General features: G+C 39.0%; 1 protein-coding gene across 4 annotated transcripts in view; it reads left to right on the top strand.

The window, feature by feature from the left end:
• Positions 1 to 27,998, top strand: part of PRDM5 (PR/SET domain 5) — a 194,077-nt gene that overhangs the window by 133,526 nt on the left and 32,553 nt on the right. For all 4 annotated transcript variants that reach the window (XM_026499257.4, XM_026499258.4, XM_048212274.2 and 1 more), the window contains one exon: positions 14,696 to 14,781. In XM_026499257.4, coding sequence (XP_026355042.1) covers positions 14,696 to 14,781 — 86 coding nt within the window. The remainder of the gene's footprint in view (positions 1 to 14,695; positions 14,782 to 27,998) is intronic.

The raw sequence follows: 27,998 nt of genomic DNA, 5'->3' as shown, positions 1-27,998 counted from the left end.
AGCCTACATCTTGTTCGCATGTCCCTCAAAGCCTAGTTCTTTCAACAGGACAACTTCTATTCTTTCAATATAAACAAACTTTTTATTGTTTGTTTTGTCACTTACAGTCATGCCACTCAGAGAAAACTCAGATTCTTCTGAAGAAGCAGAATTTCATTACCGTATGCTTAGTCATCTTCCTAAAGAAGGAATTCCTTGAAATTTGCTATTGGTATAGAGTTTTTAGAAGTTTTTTTTTTTTTTTAATACATTGTAAAGTATATCTTTTTTTTACAAAAGAAGTTTTAAAGAGTTGGTAAGGCTTACCCAGTCATGCTATTATCCTACTATATAAATCTAACAGTGGTTTCCCCTTGTTTTCTAAAAAATGACTGTCCCTTACCTACCATGAGACTCATCAACTACCAAGTCCTCTCCCAGTTGACATTCCAGGCTCAATTATTAGGCTTCTTTCACTTTCCCACAGTCTCCAAGTAAATGTAACTTTCTCCATGATATTTCTGTCATGTGACCATCCCTTACTCCCACCACATTAGGTGGATATTCTCCATCTTGTACTTCTCTCAACACAGCATGCTTCCAAGTGCTCATACTTCTTCAGTCATTGTAGATTCTCTGTTCCCTTAGAGCTGTGCCCATATCTGATAACTTACTTGTTTACTATTCAGAGAACTGCCTGGCATGGAGAAAGAACCTAGCGAATGCTTCTTGAATAAATAAAAGAATCTACAAGTACATTACCGCATCTGTGGGATAGTGGAAAGAATGCTGGCTTCATAGAGAGAAGTCCTGGATTTGAATCTAAATTTAATTGACCATAAAATCATTTTTTCATAAATTAACTATACAAACATGGAATTCACTTTGAGAAATGTTAGAATCAAAGAATAAAATTACTGAACTCCCTAATCTATTAGCCAGTCCCACCTCAATATAAAGTTGGGCTCTTTGCTCTCCTTTCAGTTCTTTACCTCATTGCTTTATCATGCTATTGGTTGGAAACAATTGTATAACAAATAATAGTTAATGGCATGGCTTAAAATTTAGCTCACCAATGTATATAAAATTACAGTGCTTAAATGAAGGAATAAAGAACAATATTTGGCCAACCAGCACTAAAAACTTACCATGACTCTTTTTAACTTGGCATCGCCTAGTTTTGAAAATTCTTATTAGAAAAAAGGTAGAGGAAATTGGTCCTGACAAATGCCCTATCCATTTTGTTTGACAAGGTCCACTCTACAGGAAATGGAATAATTACAAACAACTGTGTAGTATATTATAGTCTCTTGCTCTTCATAGCCTCTCACCTAGTGGAGATTTGGGGATCCCATTGTTTATTATATGTAAATATCTCTTTACAATTATGATATTATACTTACTTTGCATATCTGCTCCATGACTAGATTCTGAGCTGAAGGGCAGGGCAGATCATGCTCAGGTTTTTAATCAAGTTTAATGAAGGAGAGAAGCTCTTTCAAATATATTCTGAATTAATCCTTCCACAGTGTCATAGGTTTCTAAGACCATTCTCGTTTTCTAGGTAAGGAAGCTGTGATTCAGAGAAGCAAATGACCTATCCAGGCAAGGTAGTAAGGTCCAAATCTTTTGACTTCAAGTTCTATCTTATTTTTGTGTTCTCTCTTCTTTTTGCTACACAACTGCTACACAGTTGTTATAAGAATTACATACATTCTGTAAGTTCTCCAATATAAAAGATGAGGAATGAAATTCTGAAAGTCACATATTATTTTAGTAGTATGAAAATTTTATCTTTTAGAGTGAAATGAAAGGGGTGTGTGTGTGTGTGTATTATTCACATGTTCATTTTCTCCTGAGTCACCTTTAGAGTGGGCAATAACATGCAGAGAAAATGATGATTAAATTTAATTTTCCAGATTTTTTTGTCTTTATTTTTTAGAGAAGTTTTAGGTTCACAGTGAAATGAGGGGAAGATCCAAGGATTTTCCCACCTGCCCCCTCCCTCCACATGTATACCCTTGTCTGTTATCAACATCCCCAGTCAAAGTGGTATGTGTTACAACTGATGAACCCACATTGACACATTACAGTCACCCAAAGTCTATAGCTTACATTATGGTTCGCTTTTGATGTTGTACATTCTGTGAGACAAATGTGTAACGTGTGTTCATCAGTGTGATATCATACAGAGTACTTTCACTGCCCTAAAAATCCTCTGCTTTGCCTATTTATCCCCTAACTCTCAATGCGTGGCCATCACTAATCTTTTTACTGTCTCCATAGCTTTGTTTCCCAGAAAACATTTGACATTTATATAGTTTGACATTTTTCAGAATGTCACATAGTTGGATGGATTACTTTTTTTATTTCTAGGAAATGATTCTTGATAGTTGGGCCTTTTAAGTGAGATGGATGTACATTTGAATACACTGCAATATGATAAGATTTTTATAGAGGTAATAGTCTTTTCATGTTTTTCTCATTATGTTGAAGGAGTCAATTTCATTTTGTTTTTATAGTATTCAAACTCCATCAATATTTTGGGAAGACAATTCTCTTTTTTTATAACATCAAATGGCATTAAGTTTTATGAAGAGAAAACAGGACTCCTGTCTGTGTTTCTTCCTTCCAGTTTGCCAACTAGTATCGTTCATCATTTCCTATTTAGTATAGTGATGGTATTGCTTCGTGGAATATTACAGGCAGTTTCCTTCATATTAATTTTCTTAGAACAGGTCTTATTTTATTGGCTCATGACTAACAGTCGTTCTATAAGACAATGATAACTTAGCTAGTGGATTACTACCTCTTAGCTCTGGGAGGATTCTTAGTATTTATGCCTCTATTGTAATTTTTTGTTAATAGTGCTTAAAAAAAACATTTAAAAAACTTCTCCAATTCACATTTTGATTGGTTTTATTTTTTGCTACCTTAAGTAGCCAACCAGTTGTATCCTTGCTTCATCTTCTTTCCCCTCCTCCCTCCCATTCCCATTACTGCCAGTCTGTACTACTAAGGTGAAGTTAGACAAAACTGTGGTTTTTTTCCATTAATTTTGAAAATGTTACTTTTTACCCACCCTGTATCCACCTTCTGAAGTCCATTCATTCTCCATAATTACGTGATTAGCTTTTGCTTTTATAGATTATTAAAATACAGTACTCTTCACTTTTAGAATAGAAAGGAATTTCATAAATTTTCTAGTTCAAGCCTCTTAATTGAACCCATGCCCCTCAAAACACAGCGATTTGCTAAGGTTACACTTCTTGTATATTGTTCCTCCAGAGTTAAACAAAGGCTTAAGCTTTGTTCAGTGTACACTTTGCTGGTATTTTTAGTTCTTATTCTAATTTTTACTGTTACTCTTGAACTTGACTATAGAATTACATACATTCCTTCCATAATGTTTGATGATAGTATCTTGTTGATGTGTCATCCAATTAAGGTTAATAATCTTGACTTGGAAGCTTGAGGGTCTGTAGTTTGTTACCTAATTCCACTTATGGAGAAACTTACCACAAAGTCAGCTATCTCCACTTCTTGTTATTTAATACCTAGTTCATGTCCGAAGTATGGATCCTAGATCATATGACAGGCTTTCAAACTCCATTTTATGCATTTCCTCCCTGCTTGAGCTTTAATAGTAAGTTGCTTAACCTCTTCAAAGCTTAGTTTCCTCATCTAAAGAACAGGGGTAAGAAGAGACCCAGCGGGGCACCTGGGTGGCTCAGTCAGTTAAGCGTCTGCCTTCCGCTCAGGTCATGATCCAAGGGTCCTAGAATCGAGCCCCACATTGGGCTCCTTGCTCAGTGGAGAGTCTCCTTTTTCCTCTCCCTCTGCCTGCTGCTCCCCCCTGCTTGTACACGCTCACTGTCAAATAAATAAATAAAAATATTAAAAAAAAAAAAAAGAGAGAGAGAACAGTCCCAACATCATGGCACTGCTTTGAGGAACCAATGAAAAGTCCATGTCAAGAACCTTGCCCAGCACCTGGCGCAGTGTGCGCATGCGGCTTGTGAGCTGCTGCGGCCTCGGCTGACTGCTGTTTGCTTTGTCTTCGCTATTCGGCCTGTGCTTCATCGCGGTTACGCAACCTTCCTTGATATACGGTCTGACCTTCTGTTTCCAGTGTCATCATCATCATCATCTTTTTATAACCTTTGGCAGCAGCGTATAGATCATCTCTAGAACATAGAGGAGGGTTTGCTGTCAAGACAGGGCTGGTTTGGGGTGAGTGAGGGTGCGTGTACTGCGTGTCACTGGCACCGTTAGTGAAGGTGAAATGTTTAGGTCTGTGCCTGGCAGGCAGCTCTGTAATTGATCATCCGGTTTCCTATGCTACAGTGACAGGGATGGCACTCTGGGTCAGCCGAAATAGTAGGGCACATTCTCCTGTTGGTTTATAGCTTCTTAGGGTCAGTGAGAGCTGGGGTTAATTCCGCAAGGGAATCCATGGACTGTGACATGAATTCCATCAGTTGTTCATAAATTATGAAAGAAATTCTAGGAACTGCTTTTGGGGTTTTAAAGCTCTGGGCCAGAAGGTTAATTACTTGCCTACAGTTCCAACCAACTTTTCGTGTTAATAGATACCGGCTGTGTTGGCCCTTCTGTTCTAGGCTTGCTTGCACACTGTTGTTTGAATGTAGTAATAAATCATTGTCTTAGGAAACAGTTAATTTTTTTTAGTAAATACCTGAGATCAGCTTAGAAATAAAGGATCAGTATATTATAATTTGATTATACGTGGACTTTAGCCATTCTTTTTCTAAAGAAATTTATTCATTCTTTTTAGAATATTTGTTCAAAATTACAAAAACAGTAGCTATGGATAATTACAAACAACAATAAGACATATGACAATTATTAATAAATAAAAATAGACAATTAGCAAAGTAATTATGAACACAAATGAAAATTTAAGGCATGTTTTTCACTTTTTTATGAGAATTAGATAACTTGCCTGTGTTGAGAGGAAGCTTATTTTTCTGTATTTATTTCCTAAGTGGTTAGTCAACACTATTAGGTCATTTTGAATGTTCTCTTACCTGCAGATAAACTAAGAGTTCACAAAACAGTTGAGTGTAGATCTGCACAGAAATAAATGATAATCTCAGCATCACACTGTCAGAGCCTTCGATTTTCCCTAAGAAGTCATTTGTAAAGTCTTCAACTGCGTGATTTTTGTTCTCCGTGGTGTTTTGACACTTCAGATCATTTTTGAACACTGACCACATCCCTGGAACGTAGTGTTTCTGTCCTATTTTCTTCCCTTTCTGTACTTCGCTCCTCCAGGTTGACTTGGAGTTAGTGACAAGCATATATATAACAACTTAAAAGAGAGAGAGGTAGAAACATCCATTTTGATTTTCATTGGTAGTATTAATTATCTATTTTTTTACACTTTTTCAAAAATATCAAGGGCCCTAGTTTCTAATGCAAAAGCTATAATGCTTCTGTCAGCATTCGCCAGCGGGCAGATCGAGGCACAGAGGGAAGAGTGAGGGAGTGACATTCACCTTGGAATGTAGTACCATGAACCAAATGAAGTAGTAATACAGTCACAAAGACTCTAACAAGAGGGGTCACTTAAAAGGTATCATTGCTTACTAACTCTCTTTTTAGCACTTCTTTTTTTTTTTTGGATATACTGAGATCCTGAAAAACGGAAGTGGCCCAGGCAACAGTTTCCATCAGCTGTATCTCAACAGCTTTATCTATTAGTCCATTTCTACATAATATCATGAATAGCTACCTCTGTTACATTTGGAACACCAACATTGTCCTGTACTGCAGGAAAACGACAAGAGATTGGGTTTCCTCTGATACTTGCTTCCTCCTGCCATTGCTACCACAGTCCCCTGAGAACAGCTTCTCTGTGTGGTGTTTTCCCGTGACTCTGAAGTGTGCCTCACGGCTGGGAAAGGATTTATCTCTTTTCTAGTTTGGGGATAAGGAGAATCATTTTTGGCGTTTCTTGCTGCTCAAAGTTATACAGTCTTGATTCTTCCGTGCTGGCACTGTTAGCAGGAAGCCCCTCCATGGGCAGCTCCTGAGGTTTAACCACCATCACCGCAGGACCTCTGTTCACAAACTGCTCATAAGTACGAGGCTGAGTAAAACTTCTGGTAGAAATTCCTAAACATGGGAAACTGCTGGGTGAAAGAATTCGTCTTCCCACTGAAGTCTGACTCCCTACCTGCAAAACCAAACCAGTAATTACCTTCCCTTTCTCTACTTACCTACCCGAAAGTGTCCCTTAACACAGTAGTGGGGAGAACTCATGTAGGAGTTTTTCTTTCTTGGTCAGAACCTTGAAAACGTTACCAATGTCTGGATCATTCAGGCGTTTCTCCTGTTTGTGAAGCAGTCCCCTTTGCTTCTGTTGGTGCGCACATGAAGGACTTGGTGAAGGTGTCGTGCTCCCTCAGACACATCCCATGTGATGGGTGTCATTCATACACCTGGTCGACCGAACCCAGAGCATCTTGAGAAGGGAGTTTCAGACTTTCTCTTTCTAGCTAATTCTATGTTCTTAATTATTCATTAACTCTTGTCCTTTTTAACTCTGCATCTTGTGTCCTATTTTGTTTGCATCTGTAAAACTCAGTTTTTATTTTGCCTTCAACTCACAAATAGTTGTGGCTCTTTGTTTGAGACTGGAAAATTAGTGAGCACGTGACTCTCCTATTTTTCTGCTTCCCTGTGAACCTCACCTCATTTGATCTGGCATCTCTTCAGAAATGAGGGATGGATACTGTTAACTGTAAGATGATATGGAAAAGAATGCATCTTTTACTTTTTTTGTAGCTCCGTTCATAGAACCTTGCATTTTAAAAAAAGACTTGATTTCTTTTGATTCAGGTGGCGAAAGTATTTTGAGAAGTAAAGATCTCCTCATTCACAAATTCTGATTTTTTTATTTTATTGCCCATTTCCTTCTAATAGTAAACTCCTTAAACTCTTAAAAGTAAAATATCCCTGTAAATACTCAAGGAGAAAATGTCAAGTTCAGACTTTTGTTGTCTTTCTTTCAAAAAGGGTGTCCTTGGCCTTAACTTCTTCAGATCAAGTGAGATTTTGCAGGATTTGATTAATAGGAGCATTCCAAGAGTAACAATGTGGGGTTCCGTGAGGTCAGTGAGGTTTCATGGCTCTTTTTGCTACAGGACAAAAAAGTATTTCAAATCATAGAAAAGTGCCAAGAATGAACTTGAGCTACTGTCATCTGTCAGGGTAGCATTTCACTTCTCTCTGTGGTATACTTTAGTTTATTAGATGTTCCATAAATTGGGGAGATTGGAGTGGTAGAATTGGAAAAGTGACTGGGCGGTGCTTGCCCCATTACATTTTTTGTTTAATTTTTATTTAGAACGAGTCACTTTGATGTCTTATAACAATTTCCTTAGTCCACAAAAGCAAAATAAGCCAGTCCCATGATATTTGTGGAAAACAATTTTAAAGTTCTTAAGAATTCCCATATAGGGCTTATATTTTGAAGTTCAACCACATGGAACCATCTTATTTTTCATGAAACATACACTGTCAAGGTTTGCCTGTTCATTTGAAAGTTGCCCTCTCCAAAATTGATTTTTGTTGGAAAACTCAAAAGTAAAAAGTAAAACTGTGGCTTCAAAATCTTTAAATCTTATTTAATTTAATTATTTAAACGTTATTTAACTTGGAGTCATTGAAAGTGGGAGTTTAATTTTATTCCATCTTGAATTACATTTTCTGTGCGTGTACATCTTTTCATCTTTTTAGAAAATTATGAGAGCTCTCTGAAATCTCATAAGTTTTTAAAGATATATTGACAAAAAGAAGTTAAAATTATTAAACTGTTTTCTGAAAATAATCTATTTTTATCTTAGTCAAAATCTCTTAAAATGTATACATTATATATTCAGCTTTTCTGCTTGTTTAAAATCTTTCAAAGCATAGGTCTCATTGGCATTACACTTCTCTTTTTAATTGTGGCAAAATATACAGAATATAAAATTTATCATTTAACCATTTGTCATTTTAACATTTTAATTTTCAAGGTTGTGATCATGGTCATCATTGCTAAATTTGTTGCATTCAATGTGTTTAGTAGCTTGAAATAAAATTTGATCTCTGATCCCTTTTATAGAGTGGTCAAGTTTATTTCTTAAATCAAATCCAGGGGCTAATTTAAGAATACCAAGGTTTGCAAGATTTTGTATTGTTAGTTTCGTGTTACATAAACATAGATCTTAAAAGATTAGTGTCAGTATGTTGGACATTGAGTTAGTTTGGAGCAATAGATGGATAGTCAGTGATGCTGTGGCTGTAGGATCCTTTTATCATGAAGATGCGTGCTCACATGCACTCCCTTCACGCATTTTAAGATTCTGTTTTAATATTAATATGTTAATCCTTCGGTGAGGGCTAGCATTCTTTCTGATGTCTTTAATTAAAATTATATTGCATAAAACAATGGTAACATCAATAAATTATCACTCTAATGGCATATGTTAAACCAGAATCTGACTTTCTCCAATTGTTTTTAGCCATATTTGCCAGTGGATGATTGCTGTTGTAGTGCATTTTCTTCTTCAAAGACTCAAGGTAACTTGTTTGAGGGCCAGGCTAGACTCTGTAAGGTGTTCCATGTGGCATCCAGATGTCCCCTCTCATTACCACTAGCTGCATCTAGAAGGCCATCTCCAATTTTCTGGAGTTCTTTTCTGAACATCCTCCACCCTCCTCTCTACACATTTCAAATACTTTTAAGCTGCTTCCATCTCAGGTATGCCAGCAGTGAGAATTTGGAGGCACTTATTTCAAGCCCAGTGTGCTTAAATAGTTGTAATTCAAATATGAAGAGTTAAAAAAAAGTGTGGTTCAATCATGTGAAATTGGCATCAAGGATTGGCATTGGCATTCATTCATTTCTTTTGCCTTTCGTAACAACCATAGCTCAGTCCTTCAGCACACTCCTACAGAGGTCTTCCTTAAGCCTATTTCCTTGTTTTATTTTCTTCATAGAATTTATCAGTATCTGAAATTATCTTGGGGTCTTTCTCTACTTTTTCTTATCTTTCTCACTACACTAGTAAAATTGAAAAGACAGTGACTTTATGAATCTATTTGTAACTGCATTCCCAAAGCCTGGGACAGTAATGAGAAGAGGGTATGTGCTCAAAAAATGTTTAATGCTTGACTAAAAGTAGCTTCATGGAGTATCCACTTTGTGGCACCTTTGGAAATCAACTTAAAATCAACCTTCTACAATTGCCATCAGTGCTTCTGTTTATTCCTTGGTATGTTTGAAGAAAACGCAAGTGGATTTTAATGCTTAGTGTCAGAAAATAAAGAAAGAAGCAAATGCAAAGAACTCATCGATTTTCCATAGTTAAGTGAAAACTATTTTGCCATTACGTACACGTCAATATTACTTGTGCTACTTGTCATTAAATTTGACTATTGGTAGTTAAATCTCATAGGTATGTGTCAGTATTGTATTTACCTTCTACATATTGAAGGTGGTTACCTATATACAGTTCTCAGTGCACAGCTTTATATTGTGTTAGTATTTGCATTCACTTGGGACCTGCTTTGAGACATAACATGCATTCCTAACCTGCCCCCTACTTTTTCCTGAAGAGCTTTGATAAGTAAAAGAATGCTTGAATTTACCAGCCAGAAAGATCTGGTTAATGTTAACTGCTATTGCAAGAAGCCGAGTTTTTGTCAAAAACTTTAGAAAGTCTAACCTAATTTACACAAAATACTAGCTGTATTATTAATTTATGTAATGGCATAAGAGTTAAGGGTTAAAACTCTGATTTCACTACTTAATAGCTGTGTCATCCTGAGCAAAGTACTTACCCTTTCAGTGGCTTACTTTCCTCATTTGTAACCAGGGGTGGAATACTTAGATCCTAATGTTGCAAGAATTAAAATGGCTCACATAGTTCAGGCGTTCTGAACAGCAGAGGTTCCATATGTGTCGATTATTATTATTTCCATTTAGAGTGGTTTTTAACTATATTTTTAAGCTGTTTATTAGATTAATTAATATTCAGGTTAGTCAAAATTTGAACATTTTTAACTAGCCTGCGCAAAATGAAGACAATGTCTAGATCTGTCAGAGGTATTTAAAGAATAGTAGTTCTTGGGGCACCAGGGTGGCTCAGTCGGTTAAGTGTCCAACTCTTGGTTTCAGCTGAGATCATGATCTCAGGGTCATGAGATCAAGCCCCATGCCGGGCTCCGTGCTCAGCATGGAGTGTGCTTCAGATTCTCTCTCTCCCTATCCTTCTACCCCTCCCCCCACTCATGCACACTCTCAAATAAATAAATAAATAAAATCTCTAAAAAAATAGTAGGTCCTTGGATTTGCTTCATATTGTACATCAGAATCTATGTACTGGCAGTGTTCAAGAAAAGAAGAAAGATTTATATTCTCAGGGTTAACTCAAATTGAAGACTGGTTCCTGTTTGCTCCAGAATAATTTTATGTGTAGACAAAAGTATTTCCTAGAGACCTATTCATCACAATAATTTGAAATAATGAAGGAAAGTATCATATGCATAATGTGAAAAAAACTAAGAATAACAGCTTCCTCTAGTATGAAAATTAGGCAAATGACTTGAATAGTTATTACTGTTGACTTGTACAGATAACCTTCAGCTTCAGATTATGTGGGACTGCAAATGGCTTTGTCCTCAGAGTCTTAAGGGCAGGATTCCTGCAAAGAGGCTCCAACCAAATGGGTAGAGAAGGCAGCGATTTAAGGTACAGTCTAGGCTGATTTGCAAACCACACACTCTAGATTTCAAATGAATTTTGTTTATCAAAGCCATTTACCCAGGGACATCCTTCAAAACTGGAGTTATATTCTGGGAGAGTAGAATGAATGAGTAGAGTTGGACTTAGCAGCTCAGTATCCCTGGATCTCAGTGTTGGAGTAGGGATGGGGCAGAAATTCAGTCCTCGAAGAGAGGTACCAGTTTCTCCCCTGGGCAGTAGAGAGGGAGACATCAGTGAAAATAGTAACTGCCACCATTGTGAGTCGGGTGACTGTGTTAGTTTGCTAGGACTGTATTAGTTTGCTGTAACAAAGTACCACGAACTGAGGAGTTTAAACAATAGTTTGTTGTCTCACGGTTCGGAAGGCTAGAAAGAAGTCTGAGATCAAGGTGTCAGCAGGGTCCCATCCCCTCTGAAGGCACGAGGGAAGAATCTGTTGTAGGGCCTGACTTCTGTTAGTTTTTTGTCTTGTGGCAACATCGCTGTGCTCTATCTGGCGTTCTCCCTGTGTCTCTGTCTTTGTATGGCCATCTTCCTATAAGGATCCCAGTCAGATTAGATTAGGGATCCACACTACTCAAATAACATTTCTAAGGACACATTTTGAGGTACTGGGGTGGGGGAGTTAGGACTTCAACATATGAATTAGAGAAGGGGGGCACAGTTCAATCCATAATAGTTAACTGGGTATTTTTCCTGTCCTAACTGGGACGCTGGTGAAAGTGAAGGGAGTACTGTTAATCATTGTTCTGGGATAACCAGCATAAACTGAGACTGCCTTAGGCAAACCTGAATATATGGTCATTGTTCCTATGAGATAGATACAATTTATCCCATTTTTCAGAGGTTCAGTGAGGTTGAATAACTTCCCCAGAGTTATAACTAGAAAGAGGACAAGTATTATTCAAATTCAGGACAATCGGATTCTAAAAAAAGGAGAAAAATCTATGCTTTTAACAAAAGTTAACATTTTCATGTCTATAGAGAAAATTTCTATATTATAACACTAGGTAAGGTAGGGAATGAATTTGTTATGCTCCATTCTCTAAAATTCCTTAACTGTATCTCTTTCCTTGCTTAACCATTTTAGCTATTATGAAAGAAAATAATAACCTGGTGTATTATATTAGGCTTAATTAACACAATTTACCTGATGCCTGTGAGTCTTTGATTTTTGTTTGCTGGCTATTCTTTTGGTATTTGAAGAGCAGGAAAACACCTAAAGCTCCACAAAGAGAATAGCCATGAATATTAAATTATTTTAGGCTTGCTAGAAAATTTTTGAAATGACTTTTTGTAAGTGTAAACCACTTTACTGTTTTTAACATGCTTTATTTGTAATCTAGATTTCATTTGTTGATTTGTTAATAAATATTTTAACATTCTTCATTATCACTAAAGTAAAACAACTTTGAAAATCTAAAAGATTACTTTGCTTTTCATACTTTTGAAGAAGGAAATAAAAAATTATTTGGAATTCTATGATTCAGGATTTACCACCGTCAGCGTTAACATTTTGCTGTATGCTTCACTTCTTTTTTTGCGAGGAGGGGTATGCATGGTAAAGGTTAGATGGTCAAGAATTCAATAAATGATAGTTTTTGCTACTACTCCTTCTGCCAATGCTGTTGCTATTGCTATTAATATTATTTTCATTTTTGTCATGATTATCAAGGAGAATTCTAGAAATATCAGAGAAGGGCAATCAGTATGACTTAGAGACTGGATGTAGGGGGGCAGTGAGTGAAAGGAAGTATGTTGGAGGGCCAGGTTTCTTATTTGGTAACTTGGTGAGTGTAGTGTAACTAATCAGGACAGGATATACAGGATACCCAGGATCAGAAGTTGAAGACATGAATTCAGAACACTGTATTTGAGTTGTCTATGGGATATCCAAATGAAGATACCTGGTTGACATATATGGCTATCTCAAGACTGGGTCTCAACAGAGAGATCTGGAATTCAAATAAATATATATTATCAACTTAGTGTTAAAATAAGATTATACTTTCATAGTTTTTCAAATAAATTGGACTCTATGCCTTAATTCTTCTAACAATGAAGGCACACCTTCCTAGGGTCATGATTATTAGTAAAATCAAAAATTCCAGGTCCACTTACCTAGTACAAAGGTTGACTTTTATCTCACAGAAGTTGGCAAGTCTAGATAGTTCTTTAAAAAGTCCTGTTTCTATGAGAGACTATGGACTCTGGGAAGTAAACTGAGGGCTTCAGAGGGGAGGGTGGGGGATTGGGATAGGCTGATTAAGGAGGGAGGGTGGGGGATTGGGATAGGCTGGTGATGGGTATTAAGAAGGGCATGTATTGTATGGTGCACTGGGTGTTATACGCAAGTAATGAATCATGGAACTTTACATCAAAAACTAGGGATGTACTGTATGGTGACTAACATAATATAATAAAAAAATATTATTATTAAAAAAAAAAAGAAATCCAACTTGACCACCATAAAAAAAAATCCTGTTTCTGTTTGTACTGCCACTGTTTGTTTGTTTATTTATTTATTTCCATTTTGGATGGTTGTTATCATTTTACAGTGCCTAGTTCAAGGGGAGAGCCCTGGGTGCTCCTTCTAGGGAGGGGGGGAATGCTGCTGTGCTGGGGGTTCCCCTATATTCGGTCCCCCGTGATGTTACTGCTGAAAACACACAGTTCATAAAGCAAGTTCATAAAGCTCAAGATCAAGAATATCGCTGTCATCTCACGAAGCAGTGTCAGGGACCAGGGAGAGAGCAAGGAAAACCGTGACCACTGGAGCAGCAAGGAGTTCGTTGTTGACCTGATAGGGGAGTTCACTGGAATAATGTGAGTGATACCTGGATTGAGCGAGAATAAGAATCAAATGGGGCATGAGGGAGTAAAGGAGTAACGTGCTACTTATAAAAAGCCCTGTCCCTGAGGGAAAGGAAAGATAGGGAATTTTACATTTGCAGAAGGCAAAAATTTTAGCATATCCATCTTTGATTGCAGGGTCTAGCATCCTGCCGTTCAAGTGCATTGCTAAATAAGAGAATAAAGAATAAGCAGTGATTAGAAGTTACTGTTCTTGCTAAATAATTAGGCTTTGACTAGAGGGCAGCTTCAGATTCCTCCTGGAAACTAAATTTTGTCACACTTTTGTTATTTCATAGTAGAGTTGTTTTTAATGTGATGTGTATGTTTACTTGTTTTAAAAAATGGTGTGGCCCTTTTCTAAGTAATGACCTCTAGATGCAAGATACTCAGTTATATCAGCAGGTATAGATCAGTTATTAAACTACCAATGGTTCTGTTTAACCTGTATCAATGTGTGAAATTCTTTTGAAACTTATCACCCCAACTGAGAGAGAATATGAAAGCTTTCTTTTTTAAAACAAAGAATCAGTCAATCCAAGACCACTGTAATGAGTAGTACAGTAACAGAATGAAGGGATTAATATAAAAGCCTTTTAAGAGATTCTTAAAAATCAGGAGATTTAGTTTGGGCTCAAGTTTTAAAAGGGATATGCCAGGGTGCCTGGGTGGCTCAGTCGGTTAAGCATCTGCCTTTGGCTCAGGTCATGATCCAATCCCACATTGGGCTCCTTGCTCAGTGAAGAGCCTGCTTCTCCCTCTGCCCCTGTTCATTTGCTTTCTTGTCATTCACTCTCTCTCTCAAATAAATAAAATCTTCCAGAAAAATAAAAGGAATATGCAACAAGCCTGCTGCTGGCCAATGTTGAAATGCTGGCAGTGCTCTGGGCTCAGTCCCTCTCCACAGGAGGGGAAGGCACTGTCCATTGCCCTGAAGCGCATGGCGTGCCAGCCCAGCTGTGCAGGGAGCATCTCGTTGGCAGTGCGAAGAGCATACGTGGTGATTAGGATTGTGTGGAGGGAGTGATGGCAGTGCTTGCTTTGCTAGTTTACTTTTCTCTGACCTGGAGACTTCCTTTGCAGGTGAGCGTCCCTATCAATGCCCTTACTGTGAAAAAGGATTCAGCAAAAATGATGGACTGAAGATGCATATTCGTACTCACACCAGGGTAAGGTTATATTCTGTCTCATTAATATTTATTATAAAACTATACTTAGATTTTTTAAAGGTATTTAATTTGACATAAGAAAATGAAAGTGATGCATCTAAAATTATGTTTATATTTATGATGGACATTTGGGGATACGTTTTTAAAGGAAAAGTAAAAAGACAAAACAATGAAAGAAGCAAAAGTCCAAACTCCAAAAAGGTTCCCATTCTTTGTATTAGGAAGAAGTGCTTGGGAGTAATAGGAATTATAAATGGCAAACTGCTCAATAAATAGATCGCCAAATACATAAGCAGCAAACTGCCAAATAAATTAGATTTTAAGACTAAAACATATAGAAGATGCTGCCTTGCAGAGCATTCACCAGTAATAGGAACATTCTTCAATAAAGACATGTCTGTAAGCACGTGACCACTAATTAATATACATGAGCAAATACATTTGCAAGGAAGATGTTAAAAATAATGTACGTTATTGGAAGGGGCAGAAAATAGGAAAGGACAACTCACTGCTTCACAGGGTACTGCCTTCCATTCTTTTCCAAGGGTGCCCTGTGTTCTGTAGCTTGTCAACACCTCTCACTGCACTCTTGTCATTCTGTTGCATATGGCTTTCCCGAACTCAAGCAGCTGCCTCACCTGCTGTATAGAAACCCGTGAGCAGCTCACCCTCCATCCAGCTACATTTCTTAACTTACTCTTCTGTTTAGGGTACAATTAGATGAACTTTCCACTTGGAAATTTGATGTTTTAAATTATTCTTGACTCTGCTTTATCTTTCACGCAGTTCCTTTTCGGTCTGGCTTTTTAAAGGTGCTTATTGTCTGTACATAAATGACATGTTTTTCCAGCTTTGAGGAGACCTGCTTAATCGCCTAAGAGCAATTCTAATTTCAGCCTTTCCTGGATTTCATTTTTTACCTTAGCTATAAAATAAAAACTTTAGAGAAAACACATAATAATAATATCCCTTCCAGTATAATAATATTCTAGCCTTCCACTTCAGTTCTGTAGGCCATAAAACATACCCTCGGAGGTCCTGTTAAGAAAATAACTCTTCTTGTCTTTCTGGTGGAGGACAGAGGCAGCTTCTCTACTCATTAAAGCAAATCCATAGCAGGTTTCTCCTTCTGGTTTATAACATCATATTTATATTATATGAATATTAGTAATTGGAGTATGTACTGAATATTATTTCATAAACAATAAAGGATTAGACAAATATGACTGCTTATAATGATATGACTTACATATATATTTCACCATGAGCATTAGTAAAGAGATTTAAGTTAGTTTTAGTGCAGCTTAAGGAGTTATCTTGTGTATGCAGTTTTCCTAGTGGTGTTAATAATGTATTTTAAAGATGCCAGCATACAAGCTAAGGAACCTTGGTTCCTCTCAGCAAAACTAGCAATGTTAACCAAAATCTGGGCATGATGGGTACATAACTACGTGATCACCGATGATAGACATGGTTATACCACTGAAGAAAATCACTGCAGGAAACAAAGACCTTTCGGGTCCCCTCAGGAAAATGTGATATTGCCAATTCAACTAATCAGTTTTTTACTTTGCTTTAATATAAAGTTTATTAATGAGACGAATACAAAAAGTTATAAATACAAAGACCACTAGTCCCATGCCAGGTACTAGTCTGGGCCTTCACATTTATTCATTTAAGAAGCCTCTCAAAATTGAGATCTCATAACAACTTGTTAATGAATTTAAAAATTCTTTTAGGCCTCTATAACGTAGATATTATTATGATCTCTTTTTTAAAAAATGAGAAACTGAGGCACAAGCCAGTAAGGAGCAGAATTGAGATGGGAACCCAAGCAGATAGGCTGCAGACTCGACCTCCTTACCTAGTACATACGTTTGCCTTTTATTTACTTAAATATTTTGACTCTACTGACTGATATACTTTCTTGTATATTTTTAAACTAAACAAACTGCAGTAATGACCCCAAATTTAAAAGTCTTGTGTTCATTTGAATATTTGAGCCTTGACTGAAGGATCCTGCAACTGCCTCGAGGTGTCCAGGCACAGGTGGTACCTTTTATAAAAGCAGCTTTCCAGAACTAACTGCAGGAAAAGAAAGCAAATCCCAGCCTTTGATTAAGGGAACGCCCGACAGGGCTCCCACTAAAAGCAACCGGGATTTTAGATAGAATCCCACACAATTAGTGGAGTACTCCAGAGGAATAGGGTAAATAGATCTAAAGCCTCGCAGGTTTTGCCTCAAACTCTTCTTTAATTCTTCTTCATGCATTATTTGTATATTATCACAGACAGCTTTAGTTTTGAAATTACATTTCCTAAGCATCGAATGGATACAGATATTCTTTGCATATTAGTGCAGCTTTCCAAAAGCTAATCATCAGCTGATGCAATCTAATTAATGTCAAGAACCAAGAGACTTTTAAAAAAATTTCTAGAGAAACAATCTCTGCAAATTCATATTTTTCCCAATATTACTTGGGTTTTGTAGGACCAAATACGAAAACGATGTCATTACATTTGGACCATAACACATTTCAGTTTCAGTTTTGCATTCACATTACATTTAGTGTTTAGATAGTTCTAATTCTAAGCGTTTTTGTCCTATCTCAGAAGATCATTTTAATTCTGTTACAACAACAAAAACTATACTATTCAGCAAGTTACATCTGTGAGAAGTTTTGGTTAGTCTACAAAAAATGCCATGCCTGCCCCCTCAGATTCACGTTCTGTGGTTACTACATGGATGCCTTAGCCCAGGAAAACAAAATCCTTTCACTCTGGTTATCGTTCATGTGGTCGCATAAGAGCTGCAAGTGTGGGAGACAATTTTGCTAGAATCCACATTTTACTAAAAGGCTAAACAGTCGTTGGTCTTTTATGGAGGGGCCATGGCTTAAGTCCAAGGCTTAATTTCCTTTTATCCATTTCCTTCAATGTCTTATTATTCTCCTTATTTTTGATTTTTGACACTATGTTGTGCTAGACGTGTTTTTCTTTGTATCCATCCTGCTTGTATCTACAGTTTGTTATTAATAGATATATTTTGGAAAATTTTCAGCTATGTTTTAAAAATTATTTCTTTGGTCCCTTCCTTTCCTTCTTTTTCTTAAGGGATGTCGAGTACGTGTGTTAGATTGTGAGATGTTGTTCCATAGCTCTTGGTAGCTCTTCTCTGGGTTCGTTTTGTTTTGGTTGCTTTTTGATTTTTAATCACAGTGATTTTCTTCTTGTTTGTGTTTCTAATTTCCATTCATATATTTTCAGTGTCACTGAATCTTTCCTCCGTTGTTCTGTCTGCCTATTGAGGGAGTTCATCTTTGATACCATGTTTTTCACTTCTAAAATTTCCATTTGGCTTTTAAAAAATCACTTCCATGTCTCTGTTAAAATTACCCATTTGTTCATGCATGTTGTCCCCCTTTTCACTGGATTCTTTAACACATTAATTATAGTTATTTTAAATTGTCTGATAGTTTCACCATCTGGGCCATCCTTTGATCTTGTTGTGTTGTCTGTTCTGTCTGTTGATAACGGGTTTGGGGGAGTTACTTTTTGTGTGTCACACAGAATTTTTATTCAATGCCTATTACTGTGCATGAAAGAATAGTAGATACCAAGGTAAATATTATTTATACCTGGAAATAGGTACACCTCTTTGTCTGCCAGGTCATTAATGTGAGGGGTTGAGCCAATCTAGTTAATAGTTCAACTAGCTTTGGATTTTGTTGTTACTCTAGGTACCATAGGCTTTAAGCTTCTCCCATGGTGGGCTGCTATTTCCATGTTCTTACTGGGAAGTCTGGATGGTCACGGGTTTTCTGCAGTAATTCTCCTCTACCAAACACACCGTGTATGCCTTTGCCACAGAAGAGGTTTCTCTCTCTCTGTCTCTCTGCCTTTGCCCCTTTACTGGTTGTGATCTGCTAGTATGTGTTACTCAGCATGAGATGTGAGTGGGGCAGAGGGTTCTCTTGGTTCTCCTGCTCTAGCAATAGGGTGAGGCAGGTGCTACATACCTGAGCCTCTGAAATGGAACTTTCTCAGCATTCCTACTCTTGGCCTGTGGTGGACAAGTTCTGCCTCTGCCTTAGTTCAGGTCTAGACCTGCAGTGTCCTGGGCACAAGCTACATGTGGCTATTTAAAATGTAATTGTAATTAATTGTAATTAAAAGTCATTGGAATTTAATTAAAATTAAGGCTGATTCATAGAACACGTAGCTTGTGAAGGGCAGGTGGCTGAACTTGGCCTTGTGTCAGTGGAGCGTTCTGGGCATAAGTGAGGTTGCCACTCCTCTTCTGGCAGCGACAGACCTTTTTTTTTTTTTTTTTTTTTTAAGGTTTTATTTATTTATGTGACAGAGAGACAGCCAGCGAGAGAGGGAACACAGCAGGGGAGTGGGAGAGGAAGAAGCAGGCTCCCAGCGGAGGAGCCCGATGTGGGACTTGATCCCGGAACGCCGGGATCACACCCTGAGCCGAAGGCAGACACTTAACTACGCTACCCAGGTGCCCCGACAGCCCTCTTCTACACGTCATTGTGGATCTTGGGCAAAAGTAGGGCCAAGAGCACCTCCCCTTTGAGTTACTGCAGGGTGCAGGGTGTGGGCAAGGTTCTGTTCTTACCCAGAAGCAAAGCCCTTCACTTGGGACCAGCATGTGCGTGGGGTTCCTGCCTCACCCCCAGCGGTTGATGCTTTTGCCTCCTGATGGAGATAAGATACCAGACATGGCAGAGACTGAAGGCCTTTGTTTCCCATGTCAGAAGGGTCTGGCCTTGTGCTTCTTTCTGGGCAGTGACCGGTCACTGCCTTGTAGTCATGCAGGGACCAGAACACAGATGAGTGCCTTCTGGTATGTCTGTTCCACCCTGAAACCTTATCAGGCCCTGCGACCTGCGTCATGCCGGGGCTCTCCAGCCCTCCCGGCCTGCCCCTGGTCTTTCTCATGAGGATCTGATGGAGCCAAGGGAAAGGGAGCTGTGAATGGTGAGGACGTCCCGTGTGCCTGGGTCCCTGATTCTAATCCGAACCATCCCGATAGCCCCCAATGGACCGTTAAGAATCCTTTAAAGTTTTACTTGTTTTCTTCCTACCCACTGAGGTGACAGCTGCCTCATCCTCTGTGCTGTGACCAAGGGGAAACAGTTCTTGTCTTCTGTCTCTGTGGCATTCAGTTCACCTGCTTGTCTGGTGCCTCGCAAAACATTCCATGACCATAGGTTCAAAACAATGATGTAGATTATGCAGCGTTTTTTGTTTCTGTTTTTGTTTGGTTTTAGGGTGAAAGTGATGTCCTTTGTGTTTTTTTCACATTTTAAAAGCAGTAATTTATCTTAGCTGTCTAGGTTTGTTGGGATAACTTCTTGTACTTAATGTCTCTAGATAAATTTTCTGCTTGGAAGCTGATAGAAGCAGAAAATCTTACACTCCCTGACCAGTTAACACCTCCATTTAATTAGGGAAGCATCCCTATTTACAGGCCCCTGTGGTTTAAGCCATTGTGTTAGGTTTGGACAAAGGGGTTCTGTTTCCCAGGGTGTGGAGGGATCAGTCTGCCTCAGGGCAGGGCTTGGCAGGCCTCCCACAGGGCAATGCATTATCTCTGTCGAGGTTCTCTCCTATCCACCTTCTCATTCATGGGCTCCTTTCTTTGCTTGGGTGTTGGAGGAGACAGCTTTTTGTGGGGAGGAAGACTTGTTTTGCGTGTGAATAGGAGTGATTCCTTAGTTTGGACCCTGTGGCTTCAAACCAAGCCTTTCTGAAACAACCTCAAAAGGAAGTTTTCCTTTTCCTAGGGATTTTAACCTTGGAGATGCTCCAGGCACCCTGGCAGATCCTCCCCTCCTTATCTCTGTTGTCCTTTTGTCTAAAAGGTCTTCTTGACCACCCTAAATTATATCTGAGGCAGATATCTTTATGTGTAATGTCTCAAGTCCCAAGTTAGTACATTACACTTAGGAACAAAAATCATTTGGAAATTATAGACCTTAGGTTTTTATTGTCTTAGACACATTGAGCCCAAACACTGTCACTGAAATGGGGCCCATGCTCATAAATATCCATTTTGTAAACATTAGGTTCAAAAGGAATTGTTTTTGTAATTATTTACTACAGAAGGCTTCACATCTTAATCATTTTTGAATTTCAACATGGAAAGCACCTGGACCAATTAGAAAGTTATTTCAGAGAGTCTGCCTTTTGGACACCACTTAGAAACCCAATTAGCTTACGTAAGTTTCAAGATCACAGCTGTCTCTCCAGCCTTGTTTGTGGGAATAGCCAGCTTAGTTCTTACAAATATGAAAATGCAAGTAATTGCCAGCGGTTAAAAGTAACAGCAAGTCTTTTATGTTGTTTTATATTTTGCTAATTTTCTTTCACGAAACTGCCTGTCTCCTATCCTCAGGTACTTCAGGGTTTTGGTGGGTTTAACAAACTTGTGCACTTTGCACTTTTTCCTGACGCCATGCGGTGAGACCCTGGGTCTCTGAGGCCAGACCGGAGTGGAATGTCTGAGAGTCCCTGGGCATCAGGCATGGCTGAATTTATCTGGAGGCTCTGCGGGTGGTACACCAATGTAGCAATTTGGAAACAGTACAAAAATATCTGACCAGAGCATCCATCTGGTGCCTCATGTGGATGTAATGGAAGCATGATGTTGAAGGAAAGAGAAGAGTTAATTCGTTGCGTGAAGATGCTGGAAGAGGAGTGAGAAGTGGATACTGAGGGGAAGAAGAGGCAAGAAGAATTTTCCCAGCTACGGGAACATTGTATAGGATTTTTGTAGCCATGGTTGAGAACAGAAAGGAGTCTTTTAAGGGTAAGAATCAGCTTGTAGTCCTCATGAACACCTTATGAGGTGCTCATAAAAAGCCTAGAGAGAGATGCAGAAGCAAGCCTGTTGAATTGGGAAGGGAATGGGTGAATTCATTCCAGGAAACGCTCAAGAGAGAGAGGGTGGTATTTGAGTTGAGTTTTGAGGAACAGGGAGGAGGGCACGCTAGGCAGAGGTAACCGCCGGGGCAAAGAGAGAGAGGTAGTAGCTACAGATCCCGTAGGGCGGCCTCCCCACCATGACTAAGTGTGAGGATACATGTTGGAGTCCAGCTGCAGTTATGACAGGCCGTAACTGAGGAGTTGGTATGAATACTGGAAGCGTGTTGTTTTGTGTGATGTGTTTTACTCCGAGTAGAGGGCTGACATGATTAGCTCTCTTTTAGAAAGGCTGCTCTGAAGATATCCTCAAGTGTGAATGAGAGGAGGCCATACTGGAGGCAGGGAGACCCAGTCAGGAGATGTGGGAGCCAGCTGTGCTGGACAGGGAGCCCACACCAGGTGGCCGTCAGACTTGAAAGTAGGAACATATATGAGAGACACCTTTGAAATAGTATTGAAAAGGTTTAGACATATATTGCGGGTAGATGGTGAAGACTAGGGGGGAGTCCCAGATGAACCTGAGATGCTCGGAAGGGGCACTTCAGGATGTGGTGATATTCCACGTAGAGACAGAAGAGTAGCTAGTAGGTTTAGAAATTTAGATTTAGGGGTGCCTGGGTGGTGCAGTCGTTAAGCGTCTGCCTTCGGCTCAGGGCGTGATCCCGGCGTTCTGGGATCGAGCCCCACATCAGGCTCCTCTGCTATGAGCCTGCTTCTTCCTCTCCCCCTCCCCCTGCTTGTGTTCCCTCTCTCGCTGGCTGTCTCTATCTCTGTCAAATAAATAAATAAAATCTTTAAAAAACAAAAAAAGAAAGATTTTGGATTTAGAATGTTTTTATATCTAGAAAAGAGGAAGAGATTAAAAACAAATTTAATAACCTTTTAAAAGTTTATTATGGCTTGAGAGAAAATATTGAAATGTGTTTTTATTTTGGATTTTTCTAAATTTCACCAGCTTTTGTGCTTGTGGGGACAAAAGGTATGGCTTATTGCCACTCTTTGAAAACATCTTTAATTTGGGTTTAGAATTAATAAATCGTTGATTGTTTCTACACATATTTCTTGGGGAATTTAGATGCCTTACAAATGAATCATTTTAGATAAATGGCTTTGAGATACTGTTGTATTTTATTTGGCTCAGAAAATACACCTGCATGAAATCGAACATTCTTATTCTATCACAGTAAGCTGCCTTTCCTTTGGAAAAGGAAAAATCAGACCATTTGAAAAATAACTTCCCTTTCAGGGACTGACAGCATCATTTTTTCTCTTTCTTTTTCCCTTTTTCTTTTCTGTGAAAATTCTTTTTGATGGTCATCGACCCGCTTGGCAGAGCGCCTCCTTTTCTAATTCTCTGTGCAACTATGCTCATGAGCTAGTCAGCTCTCTTAAAATCACCAGCAAAGAAACTTTTTGGTTCCCTTGTTAGGGGTACTTCTCTGGCACATCAAATGATGTTCCCAATTTAAAATAGGACTTCTGGTCCAGGCATTCTAGAATGGGATGATTGCTTCCCTGAATTTCTGCAGGCTTTCTTAGTAAGAGATGAAAACAAAATAAATTGGATTTCATACTTTTGACAAATTTATTGGGTTGGTAAATTATCCTATAGGAAAATAGACAAAAGTCTTTTGTGGAGTTAAATTCTCTTTCACTGTATTTCGGGTTTCCAGGGTAGAGTTATACTGATGTAAGGGAGTGAACTAGTCCCAGGCATCAAATATGATTTTTCTGCAAAGTTTTTTTTTAATGGGACTTACATTATCATTCAGTATTTCTCTACTTAACTTGATATTTTGGAAACAAACGAACAAACCTAGAACCTTTCACCTGAAACATAATACGTGTTAATGTGGTAATGGTGTCTTCAAGATGGTTGCGATCACATTTTTCCCCGTCTTGCATGCACACGCCATTCTTTACCTCTACAGGTAGAGTCTGACTTCCCTTCCTTTGAATCTGGGCTGGCCACAGTGACTTGCTTGACTAATAGTAGAGTGCAGCAGAGTTAATATTCTAGGAGCTCAGGGGCTCCATCCTAAGAAAGCTTATAAGGTGAAGCTCAGGTGGGCCGTGCACCCGGGGCTACCGCGTAGACCATGGACGGTCCTCCGCACTGCAGCCTCCTCTCCCACTGCTCATTGCTCCTTTACGACAGCATTTGGCATGAAGATGAATGAGAGCAGTGTCATTAGGGAATAACGTGAAAACCCATCTCATTTGCAGGGAAGAAAGTAGGTAATTCACATAGTTTAGTACTTTGTTAGTAAGGAGAAATCATTTTACAAATAAAATATATCACTGTGCCAAGGAATTGAGGTTGTGACCATTGATCTAAAAGTTGTCTTTCTTAGATCCCAGGATGTGGAGAACTTATTTCTTCTGCCAGCGTTTATTGTGCGTACTGCGTGCCAGAGTTATGCTAAGTACTGGGGGTACATGGCTGAATCTATAGTACAAGGTACCTAGGAGTTTCAGGTAATTTTATGCGATGGATCGTGGCATATATAATAATAATAATAATAATAATAAGGCTTCCAGGATGAGTAAAGGGGACAGATGAAGAGGGCCATTGAGAAGCCCTAGAAGGTCTGTGGCCTCAGAATTTTGGCTTTGTCAGATTCTGCTAAATACTTCGTTTCTAGCTGATGACTGGCCAGTACCAGTCACACTCTGATTGTCGAATTACTGTGTTCAGGTCTCTTTGTTCTCTGATTCAGTGATCCCTTGGACTCACCTCAGCTTGCCAATAAGTTTTGATTATTCTGCCCAGGGAGTTTTGGGTAGGGATAAGGGAGTGTTTCAGGAAAATACTCCCAGGCTAAGCGTCCCTGGAGAAACAGCCAATCCTTTTCTAGTGTCTTTTTCCTAGGATCCGTTTGGCCTCCCTTCTTTTTCCCACTGCTTTAGAGCAAGGAATAAAAAACAAACTGTGCCTAAAATCAAAAAGCCTCGTTTCTCATCCTCCTTCCAGACCTGACAGGAGAGCTCTTCTCAGCATTTTAAGTGAACAACTCTTTCCTGCACAACAGGGTACACAAAGACAGATGTAAGTGCCCTTTTTTTTTTTCATCTGTCACATAACCTTCAGTCTGGGACTATTCCCACAGCTGGGATGATATTTTAACCGAGGTATTGATGAAACTTTGAGCTTACGAGTAATGTAAAATTCAGACAGATTTTCATTTGAAGGGATTATTTATGGAATAGTTGGTTAACTGATTGGTATTACTGTTATCCTGAATGACAGAAATAAAATCAGATCCCGGTATTGTAAGTTGCAAATACTTGTGATGACATATGGCCTTTCTTGATTATCTCATATAAAGTCTTAAAAATGAAAAACGAAAAGAATTTATCATAGAGGTTTCTGCGACAGTTTCATTTTAACTTCGCTTAACAACGTCTTCAAATATTTGTTGCATATGTAGAGGACTCCTGATTAAAGAAACTTCCTTTGACCAATGTGGTACATTTCTAATTGCAACTCTTTAAGATTTAGGAGAGCATATGTTTAGTCTCAGTTGGCCAAGTAAGTTTTATTGAGCCAACTTCTGTGTTATGTGCTGTGTATTCAAGGAAGGGTTAGGAAAAGTCCTAGCCCTGAAGGCTTCTGGACAGAGCATCTGCAGGAGATGATCTGCTGGAGCAAGGCAGGGCCCCTGATAGGAGTATCCCCAGGGAACTGTGAGCCCACGGGGTGGGGGTGGGGGGGGCACCTGCCTCACTCTAGGAAGAGAGTGCAGGCCCAGGAAGGTGTCAGGAGAAACACGGGAGTTTAGTCTGTGTGAGTAGAGGGCTCGTTCATGAAGTCTCCTTGAAATGAAAGTAACATGGCTGAGCAGCAGAACATCCCCCAGAAGGAAACTGAGGAAGAGCAACCAGAGCAGCTGAAGGAGAACCAGGAGAAAAGAGATGTTGTCAAAGCCAAGGGAGAGGAAGCTGTAGCCATATGTGCCGTCTTCCTCGGAATTCTCTCATCTCCAGCGTATTACAGCTTCTGAAAAGCCCAGCAGTAAAGACATCTCTTGTAGTATGTTTAACTTAGCATTTGCCAAGACGATTTGAGCAGAGTGAGTGCGTAAGTGAGTGAATGTGTGTGGGGGGACGTGTGTACGTTCTGCTGTATCTCACCGGGGCTAGTGTTCGACAACACACAATTTGAGCAAAGCTGGTCTAATCCATCCCATGTACGGCTGCCACAGTAAGACTTACAAAGCCGGATTCGATGCTGTGTCGCGGTTGCCAGAGAAAACACAACAAATAGAAGCACCCCCGAGGATCTCTCACTGTCTGCAGTCTGGCCACCGGACAGGGCAGCCCAGGTGCCCTGTGCCCCACTGGTCATACACCTGCTGCTCCCCGGCCCTGAGCACACACACTCTGGGTTTTGGCCGGTCTGGACCAGGTATCTTTATCCCAAGGTTCACCATGTTTTTCTGCTTCAGTGTTTCTTGATGGTACAAATAAAATAATCCTTGTTTTCTGGCCTCTTTCTTTTTCATCCTCTCTTCCCTGCTCACTTCTCCCTGTGGAGATCTTAGCTTCCTAAAGCTCCTGGTCAGGCATCACTTTCTATCCAGCCTTCTCTGCCTCTTCTGCCATGGACATACTTTACGGATAGCTTAATTAGACTATATTCATTCATTTCTTTTCAGTTTAGAGCCTAATTTCTTTTCTTTCTTTTTCCCTTAGAGCTCATTTCATTTATTTAATCATTCAAGGATATAATTTTATGTCTTGTAATTTTATAGTTAACCTTATTAGTATTTATGTCTCTTTTCTGTTAAAATGGACTTTCTAACTAGGTCTTCATTGATGGTGAAGGGACACACTTTCTAAGACTTGTTCTCAGCCACCAGGAGTTTTCTGTATACCCAGAGGGGAGACAGACACTCATATTATTAAAGTGGATCTTCTTTCAAAGAGAAGATCCACGTGTGACAGGAATGTTGGAACGTGGAAAATATAGCAGTTCACTTTGCCCGAGGGAGACCAGATAGAGTTCACTGAAGAAGTCTGAATTGGGTCAGAAAAGAGGAGTATGAGCTTTCTAGGGAAAGGAGCAGAACTGGGGGTAGGGCACGCCTAATCAACGGAGCGCTGTGTGCAAAGTCAGGAAGTTGTGCTTTGTGAGTTGGTGAGAAGCCCGGTGGTGGAGCCTATGGTATGTGTTGGAGAGAACTGAGCATAAGGTGGGGGACTAGGCAGGTTCCACAAGACCACGATTTCTGTGCTGAGACAGAAAAATACGATTGATTCCTTAGACAGTAATGAGTCAACACAGGCTTTTGTTTCCCAGGGAGGGAATGAAGGAAGAAGAGAAGCAAGAATCATAGGTGTTTTCCGCTTAGGAATACAAAACTGTGAGATAAAGATAAGTGTTGCCTCCAAGCAACTCTGTCCCCTAAACTAACATTTTTTTCATCTTTTATATCAAATTTTTTATACAAAAACTGTCTTTTGTATTAAGACTCACAAAATTATAACTCAATTGCTAAGGCTGTAGTTATTACTATTCCTACTGTGAGAACAAAATATAGGACACAACTATCTTCATTCCCCATGGCGTCCTCAGTGGAAACCTGACATGTTGTCTTGGGGTTGCTTCCTCTGGTTGAGCTTGTTCCTGCGACGGCTGGGGCAGAGTGGTGCCAGGGAAAACTTCATCTCCCTGGCTTGGACAGCCCCCTTTGCAATAATAATGTAGTTATTTCAGAGACGTCTCCTCAATTCCTTTGTGAACGTGCTGTATCAACAAAGAGTATATATATACAGCAGTTTGCAGATTTAGCTAAAATAAAACTCTATAAATATTTAGCATTTCAGCTAAATGATGATTGCTGCCTCGCTACCACTATATTATCTTTAGACTTTAATAATATACTTCAGGATTTAAAGGAAAGTACATGCTGTGTGAAGTGTATAAAGAGAATTTTTCTTTGTTTTTGAGATAGGCAATATACAATTAATTTTTTAAAGAAACGGGACCATTATTCTTAGAAAAGTAATACATTTTCTATACCATTTTCTCTCTGAAATGGAATTTTATATTCATCTTGCACTCTGTTCAGGGACTTTAATTACTAAAGTATCATAGGAATCTTGAAATAAAAGACTACCTATTTATATGAAGTTTCCATTAATGGATTTCAAGAACAATGCTATGTTGAGGTTCGTACATAATTTCCTTTCATCATAAAATCACCCCAGCTATATCTGCCTTATTTTGTGTGCCTTTGTCAATTTTGAATTACATTATTTATGTGCATATATTG

This window comes from Ursus arctos, unplaced genomic scaffold, assembly GCF_023065955.2.
Source record: "Ursus arctos isolate Adak ecotype North America unplaced genomic scaffold, UrsArc2.0 scaffold_11, whole genome shotgun sequence".
NCBI classification, from domain to species: domain Eukaryota; kingdom Metazoa; phylum Chordata; class Mammalia; order Carnivora; family Ursidae; genus Ursus; species Ursus arctos.
This window is presented reverse-complemented; position numbering and strand designations above follow the sequence as displayed.